The sequence below is a fragment of the Haliotis asinina genome, chromosome 16, assembly GCF_037392515.1.
Source record: "Haliotis asinina isolate JCU_RB_2024 chromosome 16, JCU_Hal_asi_v2, whole genome shotgun sequence".
Classification (NCBI taxonomy): domain Eukaryota; kingdom Metazoa; phylum Mollusca; class Gastropoda; order Lepetellida; family Haliotidae; genus Haliotis; species Haliotis asinina.
The window spans coordinates 21,929,713-21,951,725 of NC_090295.1; the positions used below are offsets into that span (position 1 = coordinate 21,929,713).

At 38.6% G+C, this 22,013-nt stretch overlaps 2 protein-coding genes across 2 annotated transcripts; both read right to left on the reverse strand.

The window, feature by feature from the left end:
• Positions 1 to 2,270: 2,270 nt before the first annotated feature.
• LOC137268237 (ependymin-related protein 1-like) lies at positions 2,271 to 8,367 on the reverse strand. Its single transcript, XM_067802775.1, has 6 exons — positions 8,170 to 8,367; positions 7,011 to 7,121; positions 6,296 to 6,389; positions 4,201 to 4,377; positions 3,241 to 3,336; positions 2,271 to 2,373 (listed from the first exon to the last, which is right to left on the reverse strand). The coding sequence occupies exons 1-5, from the start codon at positions 8,296 to 8,298 to the stop codon at positions 3,245 to 3,247; spliced, it is 603 nt and encodes a 200-aa protein (XP_067658876.1). The 5' UTR covers positions 8,299 to 8,367; the 3' UTR covers positions 2,271 to 2,373; positions 3,241 to 3,244.
• A 4,131-nt stretch (positions 8,368 to 12,498) lies between these two features.
• LOC137268257 (ependymin-related protein 1-like) lies at positions 12,499 to 18,477 on the reverse strand. Its single transcript, XM_067802800.1, has 6 exons — positions 18,305 to 18,477; positions 17,146 to 17,256; positions 16,420 to 16,513; positions 14,324 to 14,500; positions 13,379 to 13,474; positions 12,499 to 12,602 (listed from the first exon to the last, which is right to left on the reverse strand). The coding sequence occupies exons 1-5, from the start codon at positions 18,431 to 18,433 to the stop codon at positions 13,383 to 13,385; spliced, it is 603 nt and encodes a 200-aa protein (XP_067658901.1). The 5' UTR covers positions 18,434 to 18,477; the 3' UTR covers positions 12,499 to 12,602; positions 13,379 to 13,382.
• Between the last annotated feature and the right edge of the window lie 3,536 nt (positions 18,478 to 22,013).

Here is a 22,013-nt window from a genome sequence, read left to right on the forward strand (position 1 = left end):
TTTTTATGGGGGTTTTCCCCAAGGTGTGGAACAATTGTTCTGCCTTCAGTGAAAATAAACTTTAATGAATACATTTGGACACAGAAAGAATTATTTATACTGGTTGACTCAATTTTGCATCAACAAAAAGTTTATGCGTGTATTTCCAAACGGAATGGATGTAGCAGGCTGCAAATCGCCAACAACCGAAGGTAAGGTAGATCACCATCCTAAGGACCATGGGTACCTACCTACGATTGTTTCCTACAAGGAGCTAAATTTACACCATCACTTAAACCATTGGCGGTTGTGTTGTTTTTCTGTTTACAAAACATATTTATCAAAACCTATCAAACAATTCTACAATGTATTTCTTTTAAAAACCTCACAACTCAGTAACAGCTAACATATCAAATAGATCCTGGCGAAAACAATGTCGAAAAGAACTAACGACAGTACCCAAGAAAGTACGTAATGAATGACTATCAAACCTAGATAATTTGATAACAACTTCAAATAATAACCTCCGCAACAAATTTAAAACTTCCCCTTCCTTTTGCCAGAAATACGTCTACAGCTCAGCTATTATAGATTCATTAAAATTATGGAATTCACAAAAAGGCAATGTTAACTGAATCTAAATCAAGAATCTATCCAAACGGTATTCGATGGCCAAATTATTTCACGATTAGAATTTTACTCTTTCATTCTAATGGAACCCTTCAAAAGTGATTTTGACTGATTGCAGATTCTTAATGTCATTTTAGATTCTTTTAGTTTATGTGGCACAATGTCAAACTGGGTGGGAAGATGTTGGTGTCTGCCTTTGCTTTCATTATACTTTTCAGTTTTGGTGTCTCTGTGGAACTGAATACAGTTTCCTTGAAAGTGCCCATTAAAGGACAATAGATACACCTTACGGTATATTCCATGACACCTGATTTGAAACTGATAACAACTGCTCTTTTGAAATTCAATTAATCAGCAATTTTAATACCTTAGTACAGATATCATATCTTTAATTTCGTACAGAAAGTCGCTATTCATGCAAGTGTCTTCAAATCACCACAACTACTGTGTACTGATCACGACCACTGCGGATTATGTACAGTTTGGTTTATTTACAATAACTTTTCACAGAATAAATGAAACAATGACATTTTGACAATATATTTTGTGAAGAAGATGTTCGAGATCCTGTAATAATTTGGTCAATATGGTTCGAGATATTTACATGAATTGTAAAGATTTTATCGTCACCACCCTGACCAGTAAACCACATGAGTACAAACAAGTACGTCAGCAATAATGGCAGATATGAAAGGACCAAATATTCAGCTTCACATCAGTCCTAAACGATAAGTCTGTACAAATATATGTTACTTCAGAGCACCAATTAGAACACCATTGCCGTAAATATTCTCGAGAATGAGACCACCATCACTTGATGCATGCAGTACCGTGTTCCAGCGTGTGTGTCTAGATATATTGTCCTGTGAAGCGTTTCAAGTCGGGGGTCATCTCTAATTATTTATATTTTTGAAACAAATCTTTCATCCTTTGACACGAGGGCCTGTAGTTTCATACCCCATCTGTTGGGGCATGGTGGGCGATCTGTCCAAGGCGCCAGACTAACTATCCAGTGAGCTAGGTGGTGCCGGCACCAAGCCCACCTGTTACCGGGTGTGAAAAACCTTGGAGTCAGCTTTGTCTGCTGTGTGTGAGTGAGTGAGAGAGTGAGTGAGTGAGTTTAGTTTTACGCTGCTTTTAGCAATATTCCAGCAATATCAAGGCGGGGGACTCCAGAAAATGGGCTTCACACATTGTACCCATGTGGGGAATCGAACCCGGGTCTTCGGCGTGACGAGCGGACGCGTTAACCACTAGGCTACCCCACCGCCCCCTTTGTCTGCAGACTGTTTCAGTGTTGTCACAGTGTTGTACAGTACGCAGCCCTGTGTACCAGTATTTACAACTTGCAGTACATTTGGACAAAAGCACTGTGACAGTGTGTCCCAGTCCACCCATCGGGATGGATGGGGAAGCCGCAAGAACTCGGTGAGCCTGGTGGCTCAATAGTTATAAGTCAATATATCCCTTAGGGAGTTGAGATTGATAACACGATGTGCCGTTCAGATTGATATCCAATGATCAAGAAAAAATACTAACGTCTTGAGCTTGTACTAGTTGATATGTGTACTAGTTGTTATTGTACTAGAATGAATCTGTCATGTTTCACATCGTTTTGTTTATTTTTGAAAAAAAAAATAGGAAAAGCAAAGACACACATGTTTTCTGAGTTTCAACTTTTATTAAACCCGTCATGAATATCTTGCAAGATACACAGTTTTACAGTGACGTGACGAAGCACATCCTTTTCTCATCAGCAATGTTCTGAAACAGAACAGAAAACATATACAGTCGATGTTGCATGTATGTTGGTGAAGTCGCGGATGATCATAAAGTGGCCAAAGGATGTTTAAAATGGAACCTTGTATCACACTTACGATGATAATAAAATGTTGTTTTTTTTCTATCCTATTTCATGTTATAGAATTATGATGATAATACTGATGAAATGAGGCAAAGAAAAACCAATCACCAGACAATGTTCGTTGCCATGACAATGAGTGGAAACTTTAATTTTGACTGTGCCATTAACAGCCAGTCTTTAATGTTGTGCCACTAAAAAAGTAGCGTGTAATGTGAATTGTGACAATGAGTAAAACGGTTACGTTTGGCGCTGTCCGTGGCGCTGAGCGACCAGTTAGTGTGTAATGTGAATTGTGACAATGAGTAAAATGATTATGTTTGGCGTTGACTGTGGCATTGAGCGACCAGTTAGTGTGTAATGTGAATTGTGACAATGAGTAAAATGATTATGTTTGGCGTTGACTGTGGCACTGAGGGACCAGTTAGATGTTAACTGTGACAATGACTAAACCTGTTATATTTTATTTGACCACTGAGTAAAAACTTAGTATGTTATGTTGATTATGCCCTTGAAAATATGATATCAGTTGGTGCTGGGTGAGTCAATGAGAAAATAATTAGAATTTAATGTTAGCTGTGTCATGAAGGGAAAAGCTGGCATTTGATGGTCCAAAATGTTGCGTTGAAGAAAGTTAGTACTTGATGGTTAAAGTCATTTCGTTTTACACATAGTTAGTGTTTGGTGTTCAAACTGGTTTCATTGAGCGGAAGGTTAGTATTTGTTGATTTACTGAAACATTTGTGAAAGAAACACTTCAATGTACGTACAGAATTACGCATAGCAGTAAGACGGTACTTCGAAGATGGAGATATCTTTGACACCAGGGAAGACATTGTTGTACGCCAGAACGCGAAGAGAGTCTCCTGGATAGTAAAAATACATTTCAGTACATTAGGTATATTCAGTAAATCACGGCGAGTAGTATACTGAACAGCAAAAGAGCACGTTTCGAAAAATCTGAAATCTCATGAAAGTAAGAGTTCATATATATGTCTTAAATTCAAAACACCCCCAACCCCACCCCCAACTCCCACACACACAAAACAACTAGAGGCGGCATTACGTAGTTATTATCCCGATTTTGAAATTTCCCTTTTAAAGAAAGAATGTCCACAGAAACTAATCTTAAAGCCACATGGAGAATATAATTATATAGAGGCAACAATAAATTTGAGGGGCCTTTTTTTTTTTTATCTCAATTTGAACCTAGCGCTATAACTACATAATGTTTGAGCTGTCACATCATAATGTGACAAACCTACTGATTACAGTGACCTTAACGATCTCAATCCTTTTCAAGCATCGTACAATCGGGGATATTACCGCTGCACTGTTCCAAGCGGGCGTCAGTGCTCGTTCACTCACTCGCTAACTCGTCCACTCACTCGCCCGTGAACTCCCATCCTTCGTCCAACACCACTTATATTCACAAATTCTTGACAGGGCGGTCTGGTAGTCTCGTAGTTAGAGCGTTCACTCGTAACGCCGAAGACCCGTGTTCGATCCCCTACATGAGCACAATGTGTGAAGCCCATTTGTGGTGTCTCCCACCGTCATATTGTTGGAATGTTGCCAAAGGCGGCGTAAAACCGCATTCACCCGCTTTTATTCTGAGCATGGGTATATATTGTGAAGCCCATTCCGAGTGTCCCTCACCGTGACATTGCTGGAATATTGCTCAAAAGCGGTGTACAACAAAATTCACTCACTCACTCACTCATACTAACCTTGGCCGTAGCCCCCTACTATCGTAGTACTGATGATTGGTATACAATCTTTTGTGACGACAGCAATGACGTTCTTCTGCCTGCCGTCGGGGGTGGTGCTGTTGGTGATGTACGTCCTTCCATGTAGAGTGTCAACATCGAAGCCATAGAAGAGGGGACCCAGGGTCTTTGCGGTGCCTGAAATTAAACATCGTTTTATGACAGGGCGCCATATGTAAACCATATATTGGATAGCATAAGCCTGCATCTGTACCAGTATTTATCGATTTTTTTTAACTTTGGAAACTGTACGGGAACCATCCTGTTTTCTGAATCACTCAAAACTATTTCAAGCATTTCACTGGTATAATATCTTGATATTTATTGAGCTAATGATATTTGTAAATCATGCATTGGACAGCTGTTACATGTATCTGTACTATTATTCATTATACTTTGGAAAATGTACAGAGAGCATCAGGTACATATAGTACAAGTACATATAAGAAAACAGCTTGTTTTATGACAGATACGACCTTTTAAGGGACACTGACCCAGAGCAATTTGGACTGGTTGATGCTTTGTTATTATTTAGTTGACGGATTCAAATAAATCAAGTGTGTGTGTTTTAACCACAAAGGTAACAGACATATTTTTACATGACGTTATTAAATTTAAAAAAATAATAATGAAAGCACTGAAATGGATAAAATTGGATCAGTCGTTATACCATCAACTCGTCAGAAAATCCGAAAAACGCTGCTGGGACACTACAGTGAGACAAGAACTGAAGGGGATATTTTCAAATAACGGCATGTGATGCGCACCCTTCCTGATGTCCCACTGTTTAGGTTGAAGAAATTTTGCCAAAGTCGACAGTAGCATCACGGTCGTGAGAGCAGGGCCTGACCAGCTAGCAGCTCGGATTCGTAATTAGATTGTTAGCGTGAAACATTAATCGCTCAGGATCAGCGCCCCTTTAAATATCTTGGGTAGAGGAGAATCGCCCAGACCGAACTGACTACGGTGTAAAACATTATGCATATGATTCTTATTCGCATCTTGTTATCTTTGACAAAACCAGATAATACGCTAGAGGGATTGGTACATTCGAGAAGATGGCAGGTGACTGTATCATGTTAAGGGATGTACCCAAAGCGAATCATACAAGTTGTGCCGATTGCTGTGATATGCTCAGTTTCTATTTGAATTCCGTAATTACGTAATACTAGATCATATATTCGAGATATCGGCACATGACAATGACGTGGCGGGGGTATTGGATAAAGCAAACGGTATCAACGATGAAAATGACCATATGATATGCAATGCATTCGCCCTTTTCAACTCTAATAATGTATTCGCCCTTTTCAACTCTAATAATGTATTCGCCCCTTTCAACTCTAATAATGCATTTGCCTTTTTCAACTCTAATAATGTATCCGCCCTTTTCAACTGTAATAATGCATTCGCCCTTGTCAACTCTAATAATGTATTCGCCTTTTTCAACTCTAATAATTTACATGTATTCGCGCTTTTCAACTCTAATAATGTATTCGCCCCTTTCAACTCTTATAATTTGGGAAATATCCACCTGCGATCAAAATTTTTTGAAGAATTCGAAATAAGCAGGCACATGTATATGCATTTACATAATGGAGCTGCTGTAACGGATAATAGCTCGATATATGGACACATTCGAAACAATGGAATTCGAGAAGAACTAATTTGGGAGTCCATTCATGTTAACCTCCAGCATGGTCAGTGATATCACTGATAGGTCAGCAGTGTTCCAGTTATATTACAGCCGCCTGGAACCATCGAGTCTGAACCAGACAAACAGGTGGTTGATTACGCGATGACAAAATATCAGTATGCATACTGAACAGAAAAAGAAACGTTATTTTCGAATAAATGAAATTTCATTGGAGTAAGCATTCGTGTTGTCTATTCTGTGCAAAAACATGACATGAGTTGCGTTTCTTTTGCTGTTCAGAATAATTCCAGAATGCCCTGCGGCTTCAGTTGACTTTGGAAACACGCAATTATCTACCCTGTCCGGAGTATCACGGAGGGATTTGTAAACAGAACATTCAAACATTAAAAATTGACATACTTGGAACACAAACATTCTCCTGGTCATCGAACCTTCCTTGAGTGGGGAATGTTGAACATGTGCGTGCCTCGGCATCAATTTTGTAGGCAGTTCTCTGCGGAAAAAAATCATTTCTAATCAAGATTTATACAAGTCATGTGATCTCATTTAATACATGTATAATCCAGTCATTTTGTTCAGTGCTGAAGGTTCCAGCCTCCTTTCACAAATCAAAAAGAGATTGTAAGTTACTAAGGTTAATCTTTATGCAGTGTTAAAGAATTTGAGTTAAGGTTAACATCAGTAAAGGCGGCTTCGTGAAAGGAGCCTCAGGATGATTGTTCATAGGTGCCTTCACACATTCACATAATGGGAGCAGGGCATAGATCTTCGGAGGTTAAGATGGTCGTGAGTGAAATACATTAACTTACGACTGTCTTAGCGCTAAGAGAACCTGGAAAACCTAGGCCTAGGACCGTTAATCGCCTCTTAAAGCAAGCATGGTCTGCTGAAGATCAATTCTAACCAGGATCTTCATGGCTCGGGTGACAGGTTTGCGTTGAGATGGAGTTCATGACATCGTGGAATAATTAAAAAAGGGACAAGGGATTAATGAATATATCTAAAACGTTTTGCAGCGGGAGTCGAGCCGCGAAGTAATGGTACATGAAACTAGTCCACTCAGCTAACCTGCAACAGTTAAACATGGAAATACCCTTCGACAACTCTCTCCTACCTTCTTGTAGTCGTAGATTGTTCTCCTGATACCATAGAAATTGGTTTCGATACGGTCCTCGCCGACTACGTATCTTTTGTTGGGAGAATCCCAGACGAAGTAATACAAGCCCTGAATGAAAACAAAAAGCAAATAGGAATCTTTTTGCATTGTCAACGTTGAAAAAATAGTATTTGGGGTTTAAAAAATTGTTCTAGAAAAAATGGAATACAATATGATTTTCAAAACAGCTAAAACGATAAAGGAAAACTAGTTGTGCCGTAACAAACTGCGGAAAGAAGATTGTTGTGTTGGCCTTTTTAGCAGTAAAAGATCAGTTGAGTCTTTGAAACAGTCACTCATGAAGTTACAGCTCGAAAGAAATGAAAAGGCTAGATTACACTTATTCTATGTGGCAACAGCTATGAACGATTAGAATAGAATAGAATAGCAGGTACACTAATTCTACTTTTGACTAGATGAGTGGGTGAGTTAGTTTGGTTTCACGCCGCACTCAGCAATATTTCATCCGTGTGGCGGCGGTCTGTAAATAATAGAGTCTCGACCAGACAATACAGTGATCAACATCATGAGCATCGATCTACGAACTTGGAATAGCATGACATATGTCGACGATTATTATTATGTTTACAGATTAAGATAAATTTGCAGCAGAGAGGGTTCTGACGATCCTGGCATTATCATTATAATACGATATAGACAGCACTGTACTTTCAAGTGTAGGGAACTGGTTGAAATCTCACAACTGATGAGTGGTTCATTATCGAAGAACAATCATCGAAAAACATGGTTAGCGTCATTTTCAAGATTTTCTTTTTCAAGCTGTTGTTGCAGATTTGTATGACGCACATTTGATTTGCAAACTTAACATCGGATGTAAAATGATACAACTCGCTACTAACGTGATGACTCATATATCATGAAGATTAGCGTCCCGGAGCCTTCAAGAAAGATGCATTCATGGCGGTCCAGTAAGTGAGTTTTCTTAGAATTAATCATGTTTCAGATATCTTAAATAATGTGTGTATCAAACACTAAAACATTAGTTCAAAAATCGTGTTTGTTCGATTACGAGAAAACGAGGTCGATTCCTTGGTCGCCTGGTCACTGGCACCAGTCTTCGATTATTTCAATGAATCGGAACACCTCTAGAACTTACTCTATAAGTGGTTGTTGAGTTGGTGAAGGTGACATCTTGGTTCGCAGAGAATCGCGAGGGAGCACAACACAAGTAGCTGCTGCCAACTGCGGACAAAGCAGCAAGGACAAGTGATACTTGGAGGATCATTCTGGAAGGTCGTGACTGGAGATCTGCCTGTGCCGAGTTCTCTGCCAAAGTCGTCCTTACGAACAGAACTGGATGTTTGCCCCTTTATATGTGCACAGACAGCATCACGTGACGCGGCTTAGGAGACAGATGACACATTTATGTATTCTGAAAAAAGAAACCAAACAGAATTTGTGTATAATAATTTAGTTTGTTGAAGATGAAGTAAATTTGATGGTACCGTGATAAATTACTTATGTAAAACTGACTTGACATTCATGTCACATAACAAAGGAACCCACTGTTAAGAGACAAGGAGATGTCTTGAGTAACCTATGTTTTATATGACCGATATCACGGTGGGGAGCGCGGGGCATTGTTGATAGTCTAACACTGTAGTATTAACATAAAATGTAAGAAAATAAAATGTTTAAAATGTGTTTTCATTTAGACTTGATCTCGTTACTATATGGCTTGAATAATGCCGATGTGACGTAAAATGCACTGATATAAATCCAAAGCAAACACTTGTTTCTCATCTCCTATCGACCCTATTTGTCTATCCCATTACACCTTTTTAAATAATGTTTACTCTCAAATTTCGATTCTTTTCACGGATATTTAGATGCCTCTCCAAATTATTAATTTTGTTTCAAAATGTACAAGGGGTACGGCTATAGGGGTCAAATGTTGAAACAGACATTCGATTACAATTTTCCCTTTCTGTTTTGGATTCTGTTCATTGCCCCCTTGTTTATCGCAGGGGACACTGCAAATACATTTCAACCATGATCACGTCAATAAAACACATGTCTATCCAGTGGAACATTTCCTATTCCTATGGTTTCGGAGTATGAGTGAGTGAGTATGGTTTTTACGCCGTTTTAAAGCACTATTCCCTTACGATCACACCAGAAATGGGCTTCGGACGTTGTACGTATGTAGGGAATCGAACCCGTGTCTTTAAACCAACATGCTACCCCATCGTCCTTTCGGTGGCTTGGATATTCGGTCTTAATATCAGTCATTGGCCTGTTTGTTCAAGACTCGACATGGGGTCGTTAAGTAGCTAAATATTCAACTGTGTGGTGATAAACAATTGTAACATCCGGTGACATTTTACATGCAACGTTTGGATCTTTAGTTAGCTACATCAGGTATATATGTGTTGCAAGGAGACAATGGTTAACAGGACTGTGAAATTAAGTCGTTAAGGGGTGTTTTAATCTATATTTTATGAAAGTCTCAAGGTTAAGATTTATATATTGAATAAGTATTAGACTGTACATGAATTATTACATGAGAATTAGAGAAACTGTTTTACGATAATATTCATCTGTTATTGTTTCCGCTTGAGCAGATAGATACATTACGTCTTAGGTCCAAAGACCAATGGCTGAGTAACTCATGCCGAAAGGCATTGCAATACAAATGTTCCAAATATTTGACAAAATATGCGAATAATAGATAGAAGGTGACGTTGAATATCTGTGACAATATCCGGCATGCTAACACAAATTACTCATCTCGATACATCACACATAAAGTATGTGACGTTTCATTTTTGTGACAATATCGGGCATAATATCAACCATACGACACCACGATGTAACACACATAAAGTAGGTGACGTTGAACAGACAAACAACACCTCGATGTATCACACATAAAGTAGATGGCGTTGAATATCTGTGACAATATCGGGCGTAATATCAGGAAGGTGAAACCTAAATCTCTCACAAATAACTGGGGTGTGACTTTGAATGTCTAGGACAATATCGGGCAAAACAGGACTGCACACACTGTACCCATGTGAAGAATCGAACCCGGACCTTCGGCGTGACGAACGCACGCTTTAACCGCCAGGCTAACCCACCGCCCCAGGCAGGAGATACGTGGTTACATCACAAGTGACGTTTGTAAGGGTGAATTAAATAGCGTTCTTCAGTCCGGTTTGACAAAATGGATGCAAATAGTCAAGACGTGTTGAAATAAATGTTGGTGAATGTATTACGCAAAGAACACAAGGCCGTTCACAAGCAATAGCTCACTTAAGACAAGAGTGGGCACTTATAAATTCACTTGTACCAGTTTCGCATCCGGGTGCGAAAACAAATAGTCCCTGTTCCATTCTTTACTTTATAACCTCAATAATAATTTCAAGAAGAGTGATAAAGTATATCTTGGCCTAAATTTCATGAACCTTGCCAGATATGTATATTAATAATAATTTTCATCTTCCCTTGATGGTAGCATTGTTGGAGACTCTTAATTCATTTCCTCTGATCCACCCCGCCCTGTAATAAATTACCTGTTCATTTTGAGGATGAGATATAGCGACAGCAAGATTTCAGATGTCTCAAGAAGCGAATCTGGAATACATTTCACCTCCTAATACATATCGTCACTTGTGGAGCACACGTGGAAATTTTATTGGACAGATTTGAGGACCCAGTTTGAAACCCCGAAATGACTTAATAAAGACAAATTTAATACGCCCACAAGTAACATGCTTTAGCGTTTGTTTCGCCGATGTGTGAAAGCCAGTATGTCGAACATAGGGATTAGCGGCAATTTCTTATAATCCACAATCGTTTTCTTTCATGTACTAAAACAATTCTTTTCGTCATAATTGTTAGCTTGCTTCTGTAACAATAATGCTCAAGCTTAAATGTTCTGTTAGCATCAAGCAAGACAGAAATTGATTTTACTTCAATTCATTGGCATGGAAAAGATATAATTTTATAATAAAAACTTAATTGTTTCTTGTCAGCTGCTTAACGACGTTATGCCAGTTGTACGACGGCGGTCAGTAAATAATCAGATAGTCCGGGTGATCAACTCCATGAGCAACTATCTACGCAGTTTGGATAAGATGACATGTGTCAACCAAGTCAGCGAGTTTGTGACCACCTGGTCCTCTTAGTCGTGTTATACGAAAAACAAGGAATGCTGTATACCAATTCTACCTGTTTTCGTTGTTTCATATACATGTGTAGTAGAGCTGTGAAGATGTTGTCTGGATGTTATACCAATTCCATATGAGTCATTATTATGGAAATGCCCATCAATAAATAAATAAATAAACAAATAAATAAATAAATAAATAAATTAGCAAGCAAGCAAGCAAGCAAGCAAGCAAATAAAGAAATAAATGCATTGGCTACAGCTCTATGTATAGAGAGGAATGTATGTACTTCGAAACTTCACTGCGTCATATCATGACACGTTGTGAGATAACACGTGTTGTTACCAAGCGTGTTGGCAATAAGGGAGTAAAACTGCATCTGATTACCCCCGAGACGATACTTGTTCTTACTATGTCTGTCGGCATTAAGGAATAAAGTGGAAGTTTTTAGTTCTGAGACGATACTTGTTGTTACTATGTCTGTCGGCATTAAGGAATAAAGTGGAAGTTTTTAGTTCTGAGACGATACTTGTTGTTACTATGTCTGTCGGCATTAAGGAATAAAGTGGAAGTTTTTAGTTGCCATCTTGTGGTGTGTATTGAAGGAATTGCGTGGCGTAAAAACCCCTTTCCACTTGCCCAGAATGTTATGAAACGAATTGCTGTTATGCAACAAATTGTACTTTAATCGTTGTGCCTTGACCCATGAAATGTGTGTGCGAAGTGTCATCTCTTGGTTTCAAATGCCCCCATTTACATTTGTTTAATAGACAGAAAACATAGAAATATTTTCCCCGTAGCTTGTGTGTACTAACTTACCTAATATAACAATGTTGAGTTAAAAATACGAATACAACGATACTTGTCCGACTGTATCATTTGTTGACTTATGCAAGCTTGGAAATTCAAATTAAGATCTGGTTTTTGAACCTATTTTTCCATAAACGGAAGCAGGGAGGCGAATATTTAAAAAAAAACAACTCGAAAGCATTTAATTTTAATTTGATTTAATAAACGTGCATTTAATTTGCGTTGAAAACCCTGATTCGACAAGAGGACATATATAATCATCTTAATCATCTAACGCCTTGAGATTGTACTAGTTGATATGCACTCTGTAAATATCCTATAATATGGGAAACTAATGTGGTTTTGACGAATACCATCGGTTAATCATCAGATCAATAACAGGATTGATCAGAGTTGATCAGGATCCCGAAATGAATCTGGCATGTTTCAAATTGTTTGTTTTTGACAAAAAAAAAAGAAAAAAAAGAAAAAAAAAAGAATTAGGAAAAGCAAAGACACACATGTTTTCTGAATTTCAAGTTTTATTAACCCCGTCATGAATATCTTGCAAAGATACACAGTTTTACAGTGCCGTGACGAAGTACATCCTTTTCTCATCAGCAATGTTCTGAAACGGAACAGAAAACAAATACAGTTGATGTTGTATGTTTGCTGGTGAAGTCGCGGATGATCATAAAGTGGCCAAAGGATTTTTAAAATGTAACCTTGTATCACACTTACTCGCATTAATGTGTCTGATTTCATGTTATAGAATTATGATGATAATACTCATGAAATGAAGCAAAGAAAAAACTATTACCAGAAAATGTTCGTTGCTATGGCAATGAGTGGAAACTTTAATTTTGATGTGCCATTAACAGCCAGTGTTTAATGTTATGCCACTGAAAAATTAGCGTGTAATGTGAATTGTGACAATGAGTAAAATGATTATGTTTGGCGCTGGCCGTGGCATTGAGCGACCAGTTAGTGTGTAATGTGAATTGTGACAATGAGTAAAATGATTATGTTTGGCGTTGACTGTGGCATTGAGGGACCAGTTAAATGTTAACTGTGACAATGCGTAAACCTGTTATATTTTATTTGACCACTGAGTAAAAACTTAGTATGTTATGTTGATTATGCCCTTGAAAATATGATATCAGTTGGTGCTGGGTGAGTCAATGAGAAAAGAATTAGAATTTAATGTTAGCTGTGTCATGAAGGGAAAAGCTGGCATTTGATGGTCCAAAATGTTGCGTTGAAGAAAGTTAGTATTTGATGGTTAAAGTCATTTCGTTATACACGTAGTTAGTGTTTGGTGTTCAAAGTGGTTTCATTGAGCGGAAGGATAGTATTTGTTAATTTACTGAGACATTTGTGAAAGAAACACTTCAATGTACGTACAGAATTACGCATAGCAGTAAGACGGAACTTCGAAGATGGAGATATCTTTGACACCAGGGAAGACATTGTTGTACGCCAGAACGCGAAGAGAGTCTCCTGGATAGTAAAAATACATTTCAGTACATTAGGTATATTCAGTAAATCACGGCGAGTAGTATACTGAACAGCAAAAAAGCACGTTTCGAAAAATCTGAAATCTCATGAAAGTAAGAGTTCATATATATGTCTTAAATTCAAAACACCCCCAACCCCACCCCCAACTCCCACACACACAAAACAACTAGAGGCGGCATTACGAAGTTATTATCCCGATTTTGAAATTTCCCTTTTAAAGAAAGAATGTCCACAGAAACTAATCTTAAAGCCACATGGAGAATATAATTATATAGAGGCAACAATAAATTTGAGGGGCCTTTTTTTTTTTTTATCTCAATTTGAACCTAGCGCTATAACTACATAATGTTTGAGCTGTCACATCATAATGTGACAAACCTACTGATTACAGTGACCTTAACGATCTCAATCCTTTTCAAGCATCGTACAATCGGGGATATTACCGCTGCACTGTTCCAAGCGGGCGTCAGTGCTCGTTCACTCACTCGCTAACTCGTCCACTCACTCGCCCGTGAACTCCCATCCTTCGTCCAACACCACTTATATTCAAAAATTCTTGACAGGGCGGTCTGGTAGCCTCGTAGTTAGAGCGTTCACTCGTAACGCCGAAGACCCGTGTTCGATCCCCTACATGAGCACAATGTGTGAAGCCCACCGTCATATTGTTGGAATGTTGCCAAAGGCGGCGTAAAACCGCATTCACCCGCTTTTATTCTGAGCATGGGTATATATTGTGAAGCCCATTCCGAGTGTCCCTCACCGTGACATTGCTGGAATATTGCTCAAAAGCGGTGTACAACTACATTCACTCACTCACTCACTCATACTAACCTTGGCCGTAGCCCCCTACTATCGTAGTACTGATGATAGGTATGCAATCTTTTGTGACGACAGCAATGACGTTCTTCTGCCTGCCGTCGGGGGTGGTGCTGTTGGTGATGTACGTCCTTCCATGTAGAGTGTCAACATCGAAGCCATAGAAGAGGGGACCCAGGGTCTGAGCGGTGCCTGAGATTAAACATTGTTTTATGACAGGGCGCCATATGTAAACCATATATTGGATACATAAGCCTGCATCTGTACCAGTATTTATCGATATTTTTTAACTTTCGAAAATGCACGGGAAACATCCTGTTTTCTGAATCACTCAAAACTATTTCAAGCATTTCACTGGTATAATATCTTGATATTTATTGAGCTAATGATATTTGTAAATCATGCATTGGACAGCTGTTACATGTATCTGTACTATTATTCATTATACTTTGGAAAATGTACGGAGAGCATCAGGTACATATAGTACAAGTACATATAAGAAAACAGCTTGTTTTATGACAGATACGACCTTTTAAGGGACACTGACTCGGAGCAATTTGGACTGGTTGTTGCTTTGTTATTATTTAGTTGACGGATTCAAATAAATCAAGTGTGTGTGTTTTAACCACAAAGGTAACAGACATATTTTTACATGACGTTATTAAATTTAAAAAAATAATAATGAAAGCACTGAAATGGATAAAATTGGATCAGTCGTTATACCATCAACTCGTCAGAAAATCCGAAAAACGCTGCTGGGACACTACAGTGAGACAAGAACTGAAGGGGATATTTTCAAATAACGGCATGTGATGCGCACCCTTCCTGATGTCCCACTGTTTAGGTTGAAGAAATTTTGCCAAAGTCGACAGTAGCATCACGGTCGTGAGAGCAGGGCCTGACCAGCTAGCAGCTCGGATTCGTAATTAGATTGTTAGCGTGAAACATTAATCGCTCAGGATCAGCGCCCCTTTAAATATCTTGAGTAGAGGAGAATCGCCCAGACCGAACTGACTACGGTGTAAACCATTATGCATATGATTCTTATTCGCATCTTGTTATCTTTGACAAAACCAGATAATACGCTAGAGGGATTGGTACATTCGAGAAGATGGCAGGTGACTGTATCATGTTAAGGGATGTACCCAAAGCGAATCATACAAGTTGTGCCGATTGCTGTGATATGCTCAGTTTCTATTTGAATTCCGTAATTACGTAATACTAGATCATATATTCGAGATATCGGCACATGACAATGACGTGGCGGGGGTATTGGATAAAGCAAACGGTATCAACGATGAAAATGACCATATGATATGCAATGCATTCGCCCTTTTCAACTCTAATAATGTATTCGCCCTTTTCAACTCTAATAATGAATTCGCCCCTTTCAACTCTAATAATGCATTTGCCTTTTTCAACTCTAATAATGTATCCGCCCTTTTCAACTGTAATAATGCATTCGCCCTTGTCAACTCTAATAATGTATTCGCCTTTTTCAACTCTAATAATTTACATGTATTCGCGCTTTTCAACTCTAATAATGTATTCGCCCCTTTCAACTCTTATAATTTGAGTTATATATCCACCTGCGATCAAAATTTTATGAAGAATTCGAAATAAGCAGGCACATGTATATGTATTTACATAATGGAGCTGCTGTAACGGATAATAGCTCGATATATGGACACATTCGAAACAATGGAATTCGAGAAGAACTAATTTGGGAGTCCATTCATGTTAACCTCCAGCATGGTCAGTGATATCACTGATAGGTCAGCAGTGTTCCAGTTATATTACAGCCGCCTGGAACCATCGAGTCTGAACCAGACAAACAGGTGCTTGATAACGCGATGACAAAATATCAGTATGCATACTGAACAGAAAAAGAAACGTTATTTTCGAATAAATGAAATTTCATTGGAGTAAGCATTCGTGTTGTCTATTCTGTGCAAAAACATGACATGAGTTGCGTTTCTTTTGCTGTTCAGAATAATTCCAGAATGCCCTGCGGCTTCAGTTGACTTTGGAAACACGCAATTATCTACCCTGTCCGGAGTATCACGGAGGGATTTGTAAACAGAACATTCAAACATTAAAAATTGACATACTTGGAACACAGACATTCTCCTGGTCATCGAACCTTCCTTGAGTGGGGAATGTTGAACATGTGCGTGCCTCGGCATCAATTTTGTAGGCAGTTCTCTGCGGAAAAAAATCATTTCTAATCAAGATTTATATAAGTCATGTGATCTCATTTAATACATGTATAATCCAGTCATTTTGTTCAGTGCTGAAGGTTCCAGCCTCCTTTCACAAATCAAAAAGAGATTGTAAGTTACTAAGGTTAATTTTTATGCAGTGTTAAAGAATTTGAGTTAAGGTTAACATCAGTAAAGGCGGCTTCGTGAAAGGAGCCTCAGGATGATTGTTCATAGGTGCCTTCACACATTCACATAATGGGAGCAGGGCATAGATCTTCGGAGGTTAAGATGGTCGTGAGTGAAATATATTAACTTACGACTGTCTTAGCGCTAAGAGAACCTGGAAAACCTAGGCCTAGGACCGTTAATCGCCTCTTAAAGCAAGCATGGTCTGCTGAAGATCAATTCTAACCAGGATCTTCATGGGTCGTATTTGGCTCGGGTGACAGGTTTGCGTTGAGATGGAGTTCATGACATCGTGGAATAATTAAAAAAGGGACAAGGGATTAATGAATATATCTAAAACGTTTTGCAGCGGGAGTCGAGCCGCGAAGTAATGGTACATGAAACTAGTCCACTCAGCTAACCTGCAACAGTTAAACATGGAAATACCCTTCGACAACTCTCTCCTACCTTCTTGTAGTCGTAGATTGTTCTCCTGATACCATAGAAATTGGTTTCGATACGGTCCTCGCCGACTACGTATCTTTTGTTGGGAGAATCCCAGACGAAGTAATACAAGCCCTGAAAGAAAACAAAAAGCAAATAGGAATCTTTTTGCATTGTCAACTTTGAAAAAATAGTATTTGGGGTTTAAAAAATTGTTCTAGAAAAAATGGAATACAATATGATTTTCAAAACAGCTAAAACGATAAAGGAAAACTAGTTGTGCCGTAACAAACTGCGGAAAGAAGATTGTTGTGTTGGCCTTTTTAGCAGTAAAAGATCAGTTGAGTCTTTGAAACAGTCACTCATGAAGTTACAGCTCGAAAGAAATGAAAAGGCTAGATTACACTTATTCTATGTGGCAACAGCTATGAACGATTAGAATAGAATAGAATAGCAGGTACACTAATTCTACTTTTGACTAGATGAGTGGGTGAGTTAGTTTGGTTTCACGCCGCACTCAGCAATATTTCATCCGTGTGGCGGCGGTCTGTAAATAATAGAGTCTCGACCAGACAATACAGTGATCAACATCATGAGCATCGATCTACGAACTTGGAATAGCATGACATATGTCGACGATTATTATTATGTTTACAGATTAAGATAAATTTGCAGCAGAGAGGGTTCTGACGATCCTGGCATTATCATTATAATACGATATAGACAGCACTGTACTTTCAAGTGTAGGGAACTGGTTGAAATCTCACAACTGATGAGTGGTTCATTATCGAAGAACAATCATCGAAAAACATGGTTAGCGTCATTTTCAAGATTTTCTTTTTCAAGCTGTTGTTGCAGATTTGTATGACGCACATTTGATTTGCAAACTTAACATCGGATGTAAAATGATACAACTCGCTACTAACGTGATGACTCATATATCATGAAGATTAGCGTCCCGGAGCCTTCAAGAAAGATGCATTCATGGCGGTCCAGTAAGTGAGTTTTCTTAGAATTAATCATGTTTCAGATATCTTAAATAATGTGTGTATCAAACACTAAAACATTAGTTCAAAAATCGTTTTTGTTCGATTACGAGAAAACGAGATCGATTCCTTGGTCGCCTGGTCACTGGCACCAGTCTTCGATTATTTCAATGAATCGGAACACCTCTAGAACTTACTCTATAAGTGGTTGTTGAGTTGGTGAAGGTGACATCTTGGTTCGCAGAGAATCGCGAGGGAGCACAACACAAGTAGCTGCTGCCAACTGCGGACAAAGCAGCAAGGACAAGTGATACTTGGAGGATCATTCTGGAAGGTCGTGACTGGAGATCTGCCAGTGCCGAGTTCTCTGCCAAAGTCGTCCTTACGAACAGAACTGGATGTTTGCCCCTTTATATATGCACAGACAGCATCACGTGACGCGGCTTAGGAGACAGATGACACATTTATGTATTCTGAAAAAAGAAACCAAACAGAATTTGTGTATAATAATTTAGTTTGTTGAAGATGAAGTAAATTTGATGGTACCGTGATAAATTACTTATGTAAAACTGACTTGACATTCATGTCACATAACAAAGGAGCCCACTGTTAAGAGACAAGGAGATGTCTTGAGTAACCTATGTTTTATATGACCGATATCACGGTGGGGAGCGCGGGGCATTGTTGATAGTCTAACACTGTAGTATTAACATAAAATGTAAGAAAATAAAATGTTTAAAATGTGTTTTCATTTAGACTTGATCTCGTTACTATATGGCTTGAATAATGCCGATGTGACGTAAAATGCACTGATATAAATCCAAAGCAAACACTTGTTTCTCATCTCCTATCGACCCTATTTGTCTATCCCATTACACCTTTTTAAATAATGTTTACTCTCAAATTTCGATTCTTTTCACGGATATTTAGATGCCTCTCCAAATTATTAATTTTGTTTCAAAATGTACAAGGGGTACGGCTATAGGGGTCAAATGTTGAAACAGACATTCGATTACAATTTTCCCTTTCTGTTTTGGATTCTGTTCATTGCCCCCTTGTTTATCGCAGGGGACACTGCAAATACATTTCAACCATGATCACGTCATAAAAACACATGTCTATCCAGTGGAACATTTCCTATTCCTATGGTTTCGGAGTATGAGTGAGTGAGTATGGTTTTTACGCCGTTTTAAAGCACTATTCCCTTACGATCACACCAGAAATGGGCTTCGGACGTTGTACGTATGTAGGGAATCGAACCCGTGTCTTTAAACCAACATGCTACCCCATCGTCCTTTCGGTGGCTTGGATATTCGGTCTTAATATCAGTCATTGGCCTGTTTGTTCAAGACTCGACATGGGGTCGTTAAGTAGCTAAATATTCAACTGTGTGGTGATAAACAATTGTAACATCCGGTGACATTTTACATGCAACGTTTGGATCTTTAGTTAGCTACATCAGGTATATATGTGTTGCAAGGAGACAATGGTTAACAGGACTGTGAAATTAAGTCGTTAAGGGGTGTTTTAATCTATATTTTATGAAAGTCTCAAGGTTAAGATTTATATATTGAATAAGTATTAGACTGTACATGAATTATTACATGAGAATTAGAGAAACTGTTTTACGATAATATTCATCTGTTATTGTTTCCGCTTGAGCAGATAGATACATTACGTCTTAGGTCCAAAGACCAATGGCTGAGTAACTCATGCCGAAAGGCATTGCAATACAAATGTTCCAAATATTTGACAAAATATGCGAATAATAGATAGAAGGTGACGTTGAATATCTGTGACAATATCCGGCATGCTAACACAAATTACACATCTCGATACATCACACATAAAGTATGTGACGTTTCATTTTTGTGACAATATCGGGCATAATATCAACCATACGACACCACGATGTAACACACATAAAGTAGGTGACGTTGAACAGACAAACAACACCTCGATGTATCACACATAAAGTAGATGGCGTTGAATATCTGTGACAATATCGGGCGTAATATCAGGAAGGTGAAACCTAAATCTCTCACAAATAACTGGGGTGTGACTTTGAATGTCTAGGACAATATCGGGCAAAACAGGACTGCACACACTGTACCCATGTGAAGAATCGAACCCGGACCTTCGGCGTGACGAACGCACGCTTTAACCGCCAGGCTAACCCACCGCCCCAGGCAGGAGATACGTGGTTACATCACAAGTGACGTTTGTGAGGGTGAATTAAATAGCGTTCTTCAGTCCGGTTTGACAAAATGGATGCAAATAGTCAAGACGTGTTGAAATAAATGTTGGTGAATGTATTACGCAAAGAACACAAGGCCGTTCACAAGCAATAGCTCACTTAAGACAAGAGTGGGCACTTATAAATTCACTTGTACCAGTTTCGCATCCGGGTGCGAAAACAAATAGTCCCTGTTCCATTCTTTACTTTATAACCTCAATAATAATTTCAAGAAGAGTGATAAAGTATATCTTGGCCTAAATTTCACGAACCTTGCCAGATATGTATAATAATAATTTTCATCTTCCCTTGATGGTAGCATTGTTGGAGACTCTTAATTCATTTCCTCTGATCCACCCCGCCCTGTAATAAATTACCTGTTCATTTTGAGGATGAGATATAGCGACAGCAAGATTTCAGATGTCTCAAGAAGCGAATCTGGAATACATTTCACCTCCTAATACATATCGTCACTTGTGGAGCACACGTGGAAATTTTATTGGACAGATTTGAGGACCCAGTTTGAAACCCCGAAATGACTTAATAAAGACAAATTTAATACGCCCACAAGTAACATGCTTTAGCGTTTGTTTCGCCGATGTGTGAAAGCCAGTATGTCGAACATAGGGATTAGCGGCAATTTCTTATAATCCACAATCGTTTTCTTTCATGTACTAAAACAATTCTTTTCGTCATAATTGTTAGCTTGCTTCTGTAACAATAATGCTCAGGCTTAAATGTTCTGTTAGCATCAAGCAAGACAGAAATTGATTTTACTTCAATTCATTGGCATGGAAAAGATATAATTTTATAATAAAAACTTAATTGTTTCTTGTCAGCTGCTTAACGACGTTATGCCAGTTGTACGGCGGCGGTCAGTAAATAATCAATTAGTCCGGGTGATCAACTCCATGAGCAACTATCTACGCAGTTTGGATAAGATGACATGTGTCAACCAAGTCAGCGAGTTTGTGACCACCTGGTCCTCTTAGTCGTGTTATACGAAAAACAAGGAATGCTGTATACCAATTCTACCTGTTTTCGTTGTTTCATATACATGTGTAGTAGAGCTGTGAAGATGTTGTCTGGATGTTATACCAATTCCATATGAGTCATTATTATGGAAATGCCCATCAATAAATAAATAAATAAACAAATAAATAAATAAATAAATAAATTAGCAAGCAAGCAAGCAAGCAAGCAAGCAAGCAAGCAAGCAAGCAAGCAAGCAAATAAAGAAATAAATGCATTGGCTACAGCTCTATGTATAGAGAGGAATGTATGTACTTCGAAACTTCACTGCGTCATATCATGACACGTTGTGAGATAACACGTGTTGTTACCAAGCGTGTTGGCAATAAGGGAGTAAAACTGCATCTGATTACCCCCGAGACGATACTTGTTCTTACTATGTCTGTCGGCATTAAGGAATAAAGTGGAAGTTTTTAGTTCTGAGGCGATACTTGTTGTTGCCATGCCTGTCAACATTAAGGAATAAAATGGAACTGTTTAGTTCTGAGGCCGATACTTGTTGTTGCCATGCCTGTCAACATTAAGGAATAAAGTGGAACTGTTTAGTTCTGAGGCCGATACTTGTTGTTGCCATGCCTGTCAACATTAAGGAATAAAATGGAACTGTTTAGTTCTGAGGCCGATGTTTGTTGTTGCCA

Excerpts from the sequence above, each read along its gene's own strand:
- LOC137268237 (XM_067802775.1), bottom strand. The coding sequence starts at position 8,298 with ATGATCCTCCAAGTATCACTTGTCCTTGCTGCTTTGTCCGCAGTTGGC. Across the intron at positions 6,390-7,010 it reads CAATCTACGACTACAAGAAG|AGAACTGCCTACAAAATTGA; the intron begins GTAGGAGAGAGT and ends TTTTTTCCGCAG. Across the intron at positions 4,378-6,295 it reads GGAGAATGTTTGTGTTCCAA|GCACCGCAAAGACCCTGGGT; the intron begins GTATGTCAATTT and ends GTTTAATTTCAG.
- LOC137268257 (XM_067802800.1), bottom strand. The coding sequence starts at position 18,433 with ATGATCCTCCAAGTATCACTTGTCCTTGCTGCTTTGTCCGCAGTTGGC. Across the intron at positions 16,514-17,145 it reads CAATCTACGACTACAAGAAG|AGAACTGCCTACAAAATTGA; the intron begins GTAGGAGAGAGT and ends TTTTTTCCGCAG. Across the intron at positions 14,501-16,419 it reads GGAGAATGTCTGTGTTCCAA|GCACCGCTCAGACCCTGGGT; the intron begins GTATGTCAATTT and ends GTTTAATCTCAG.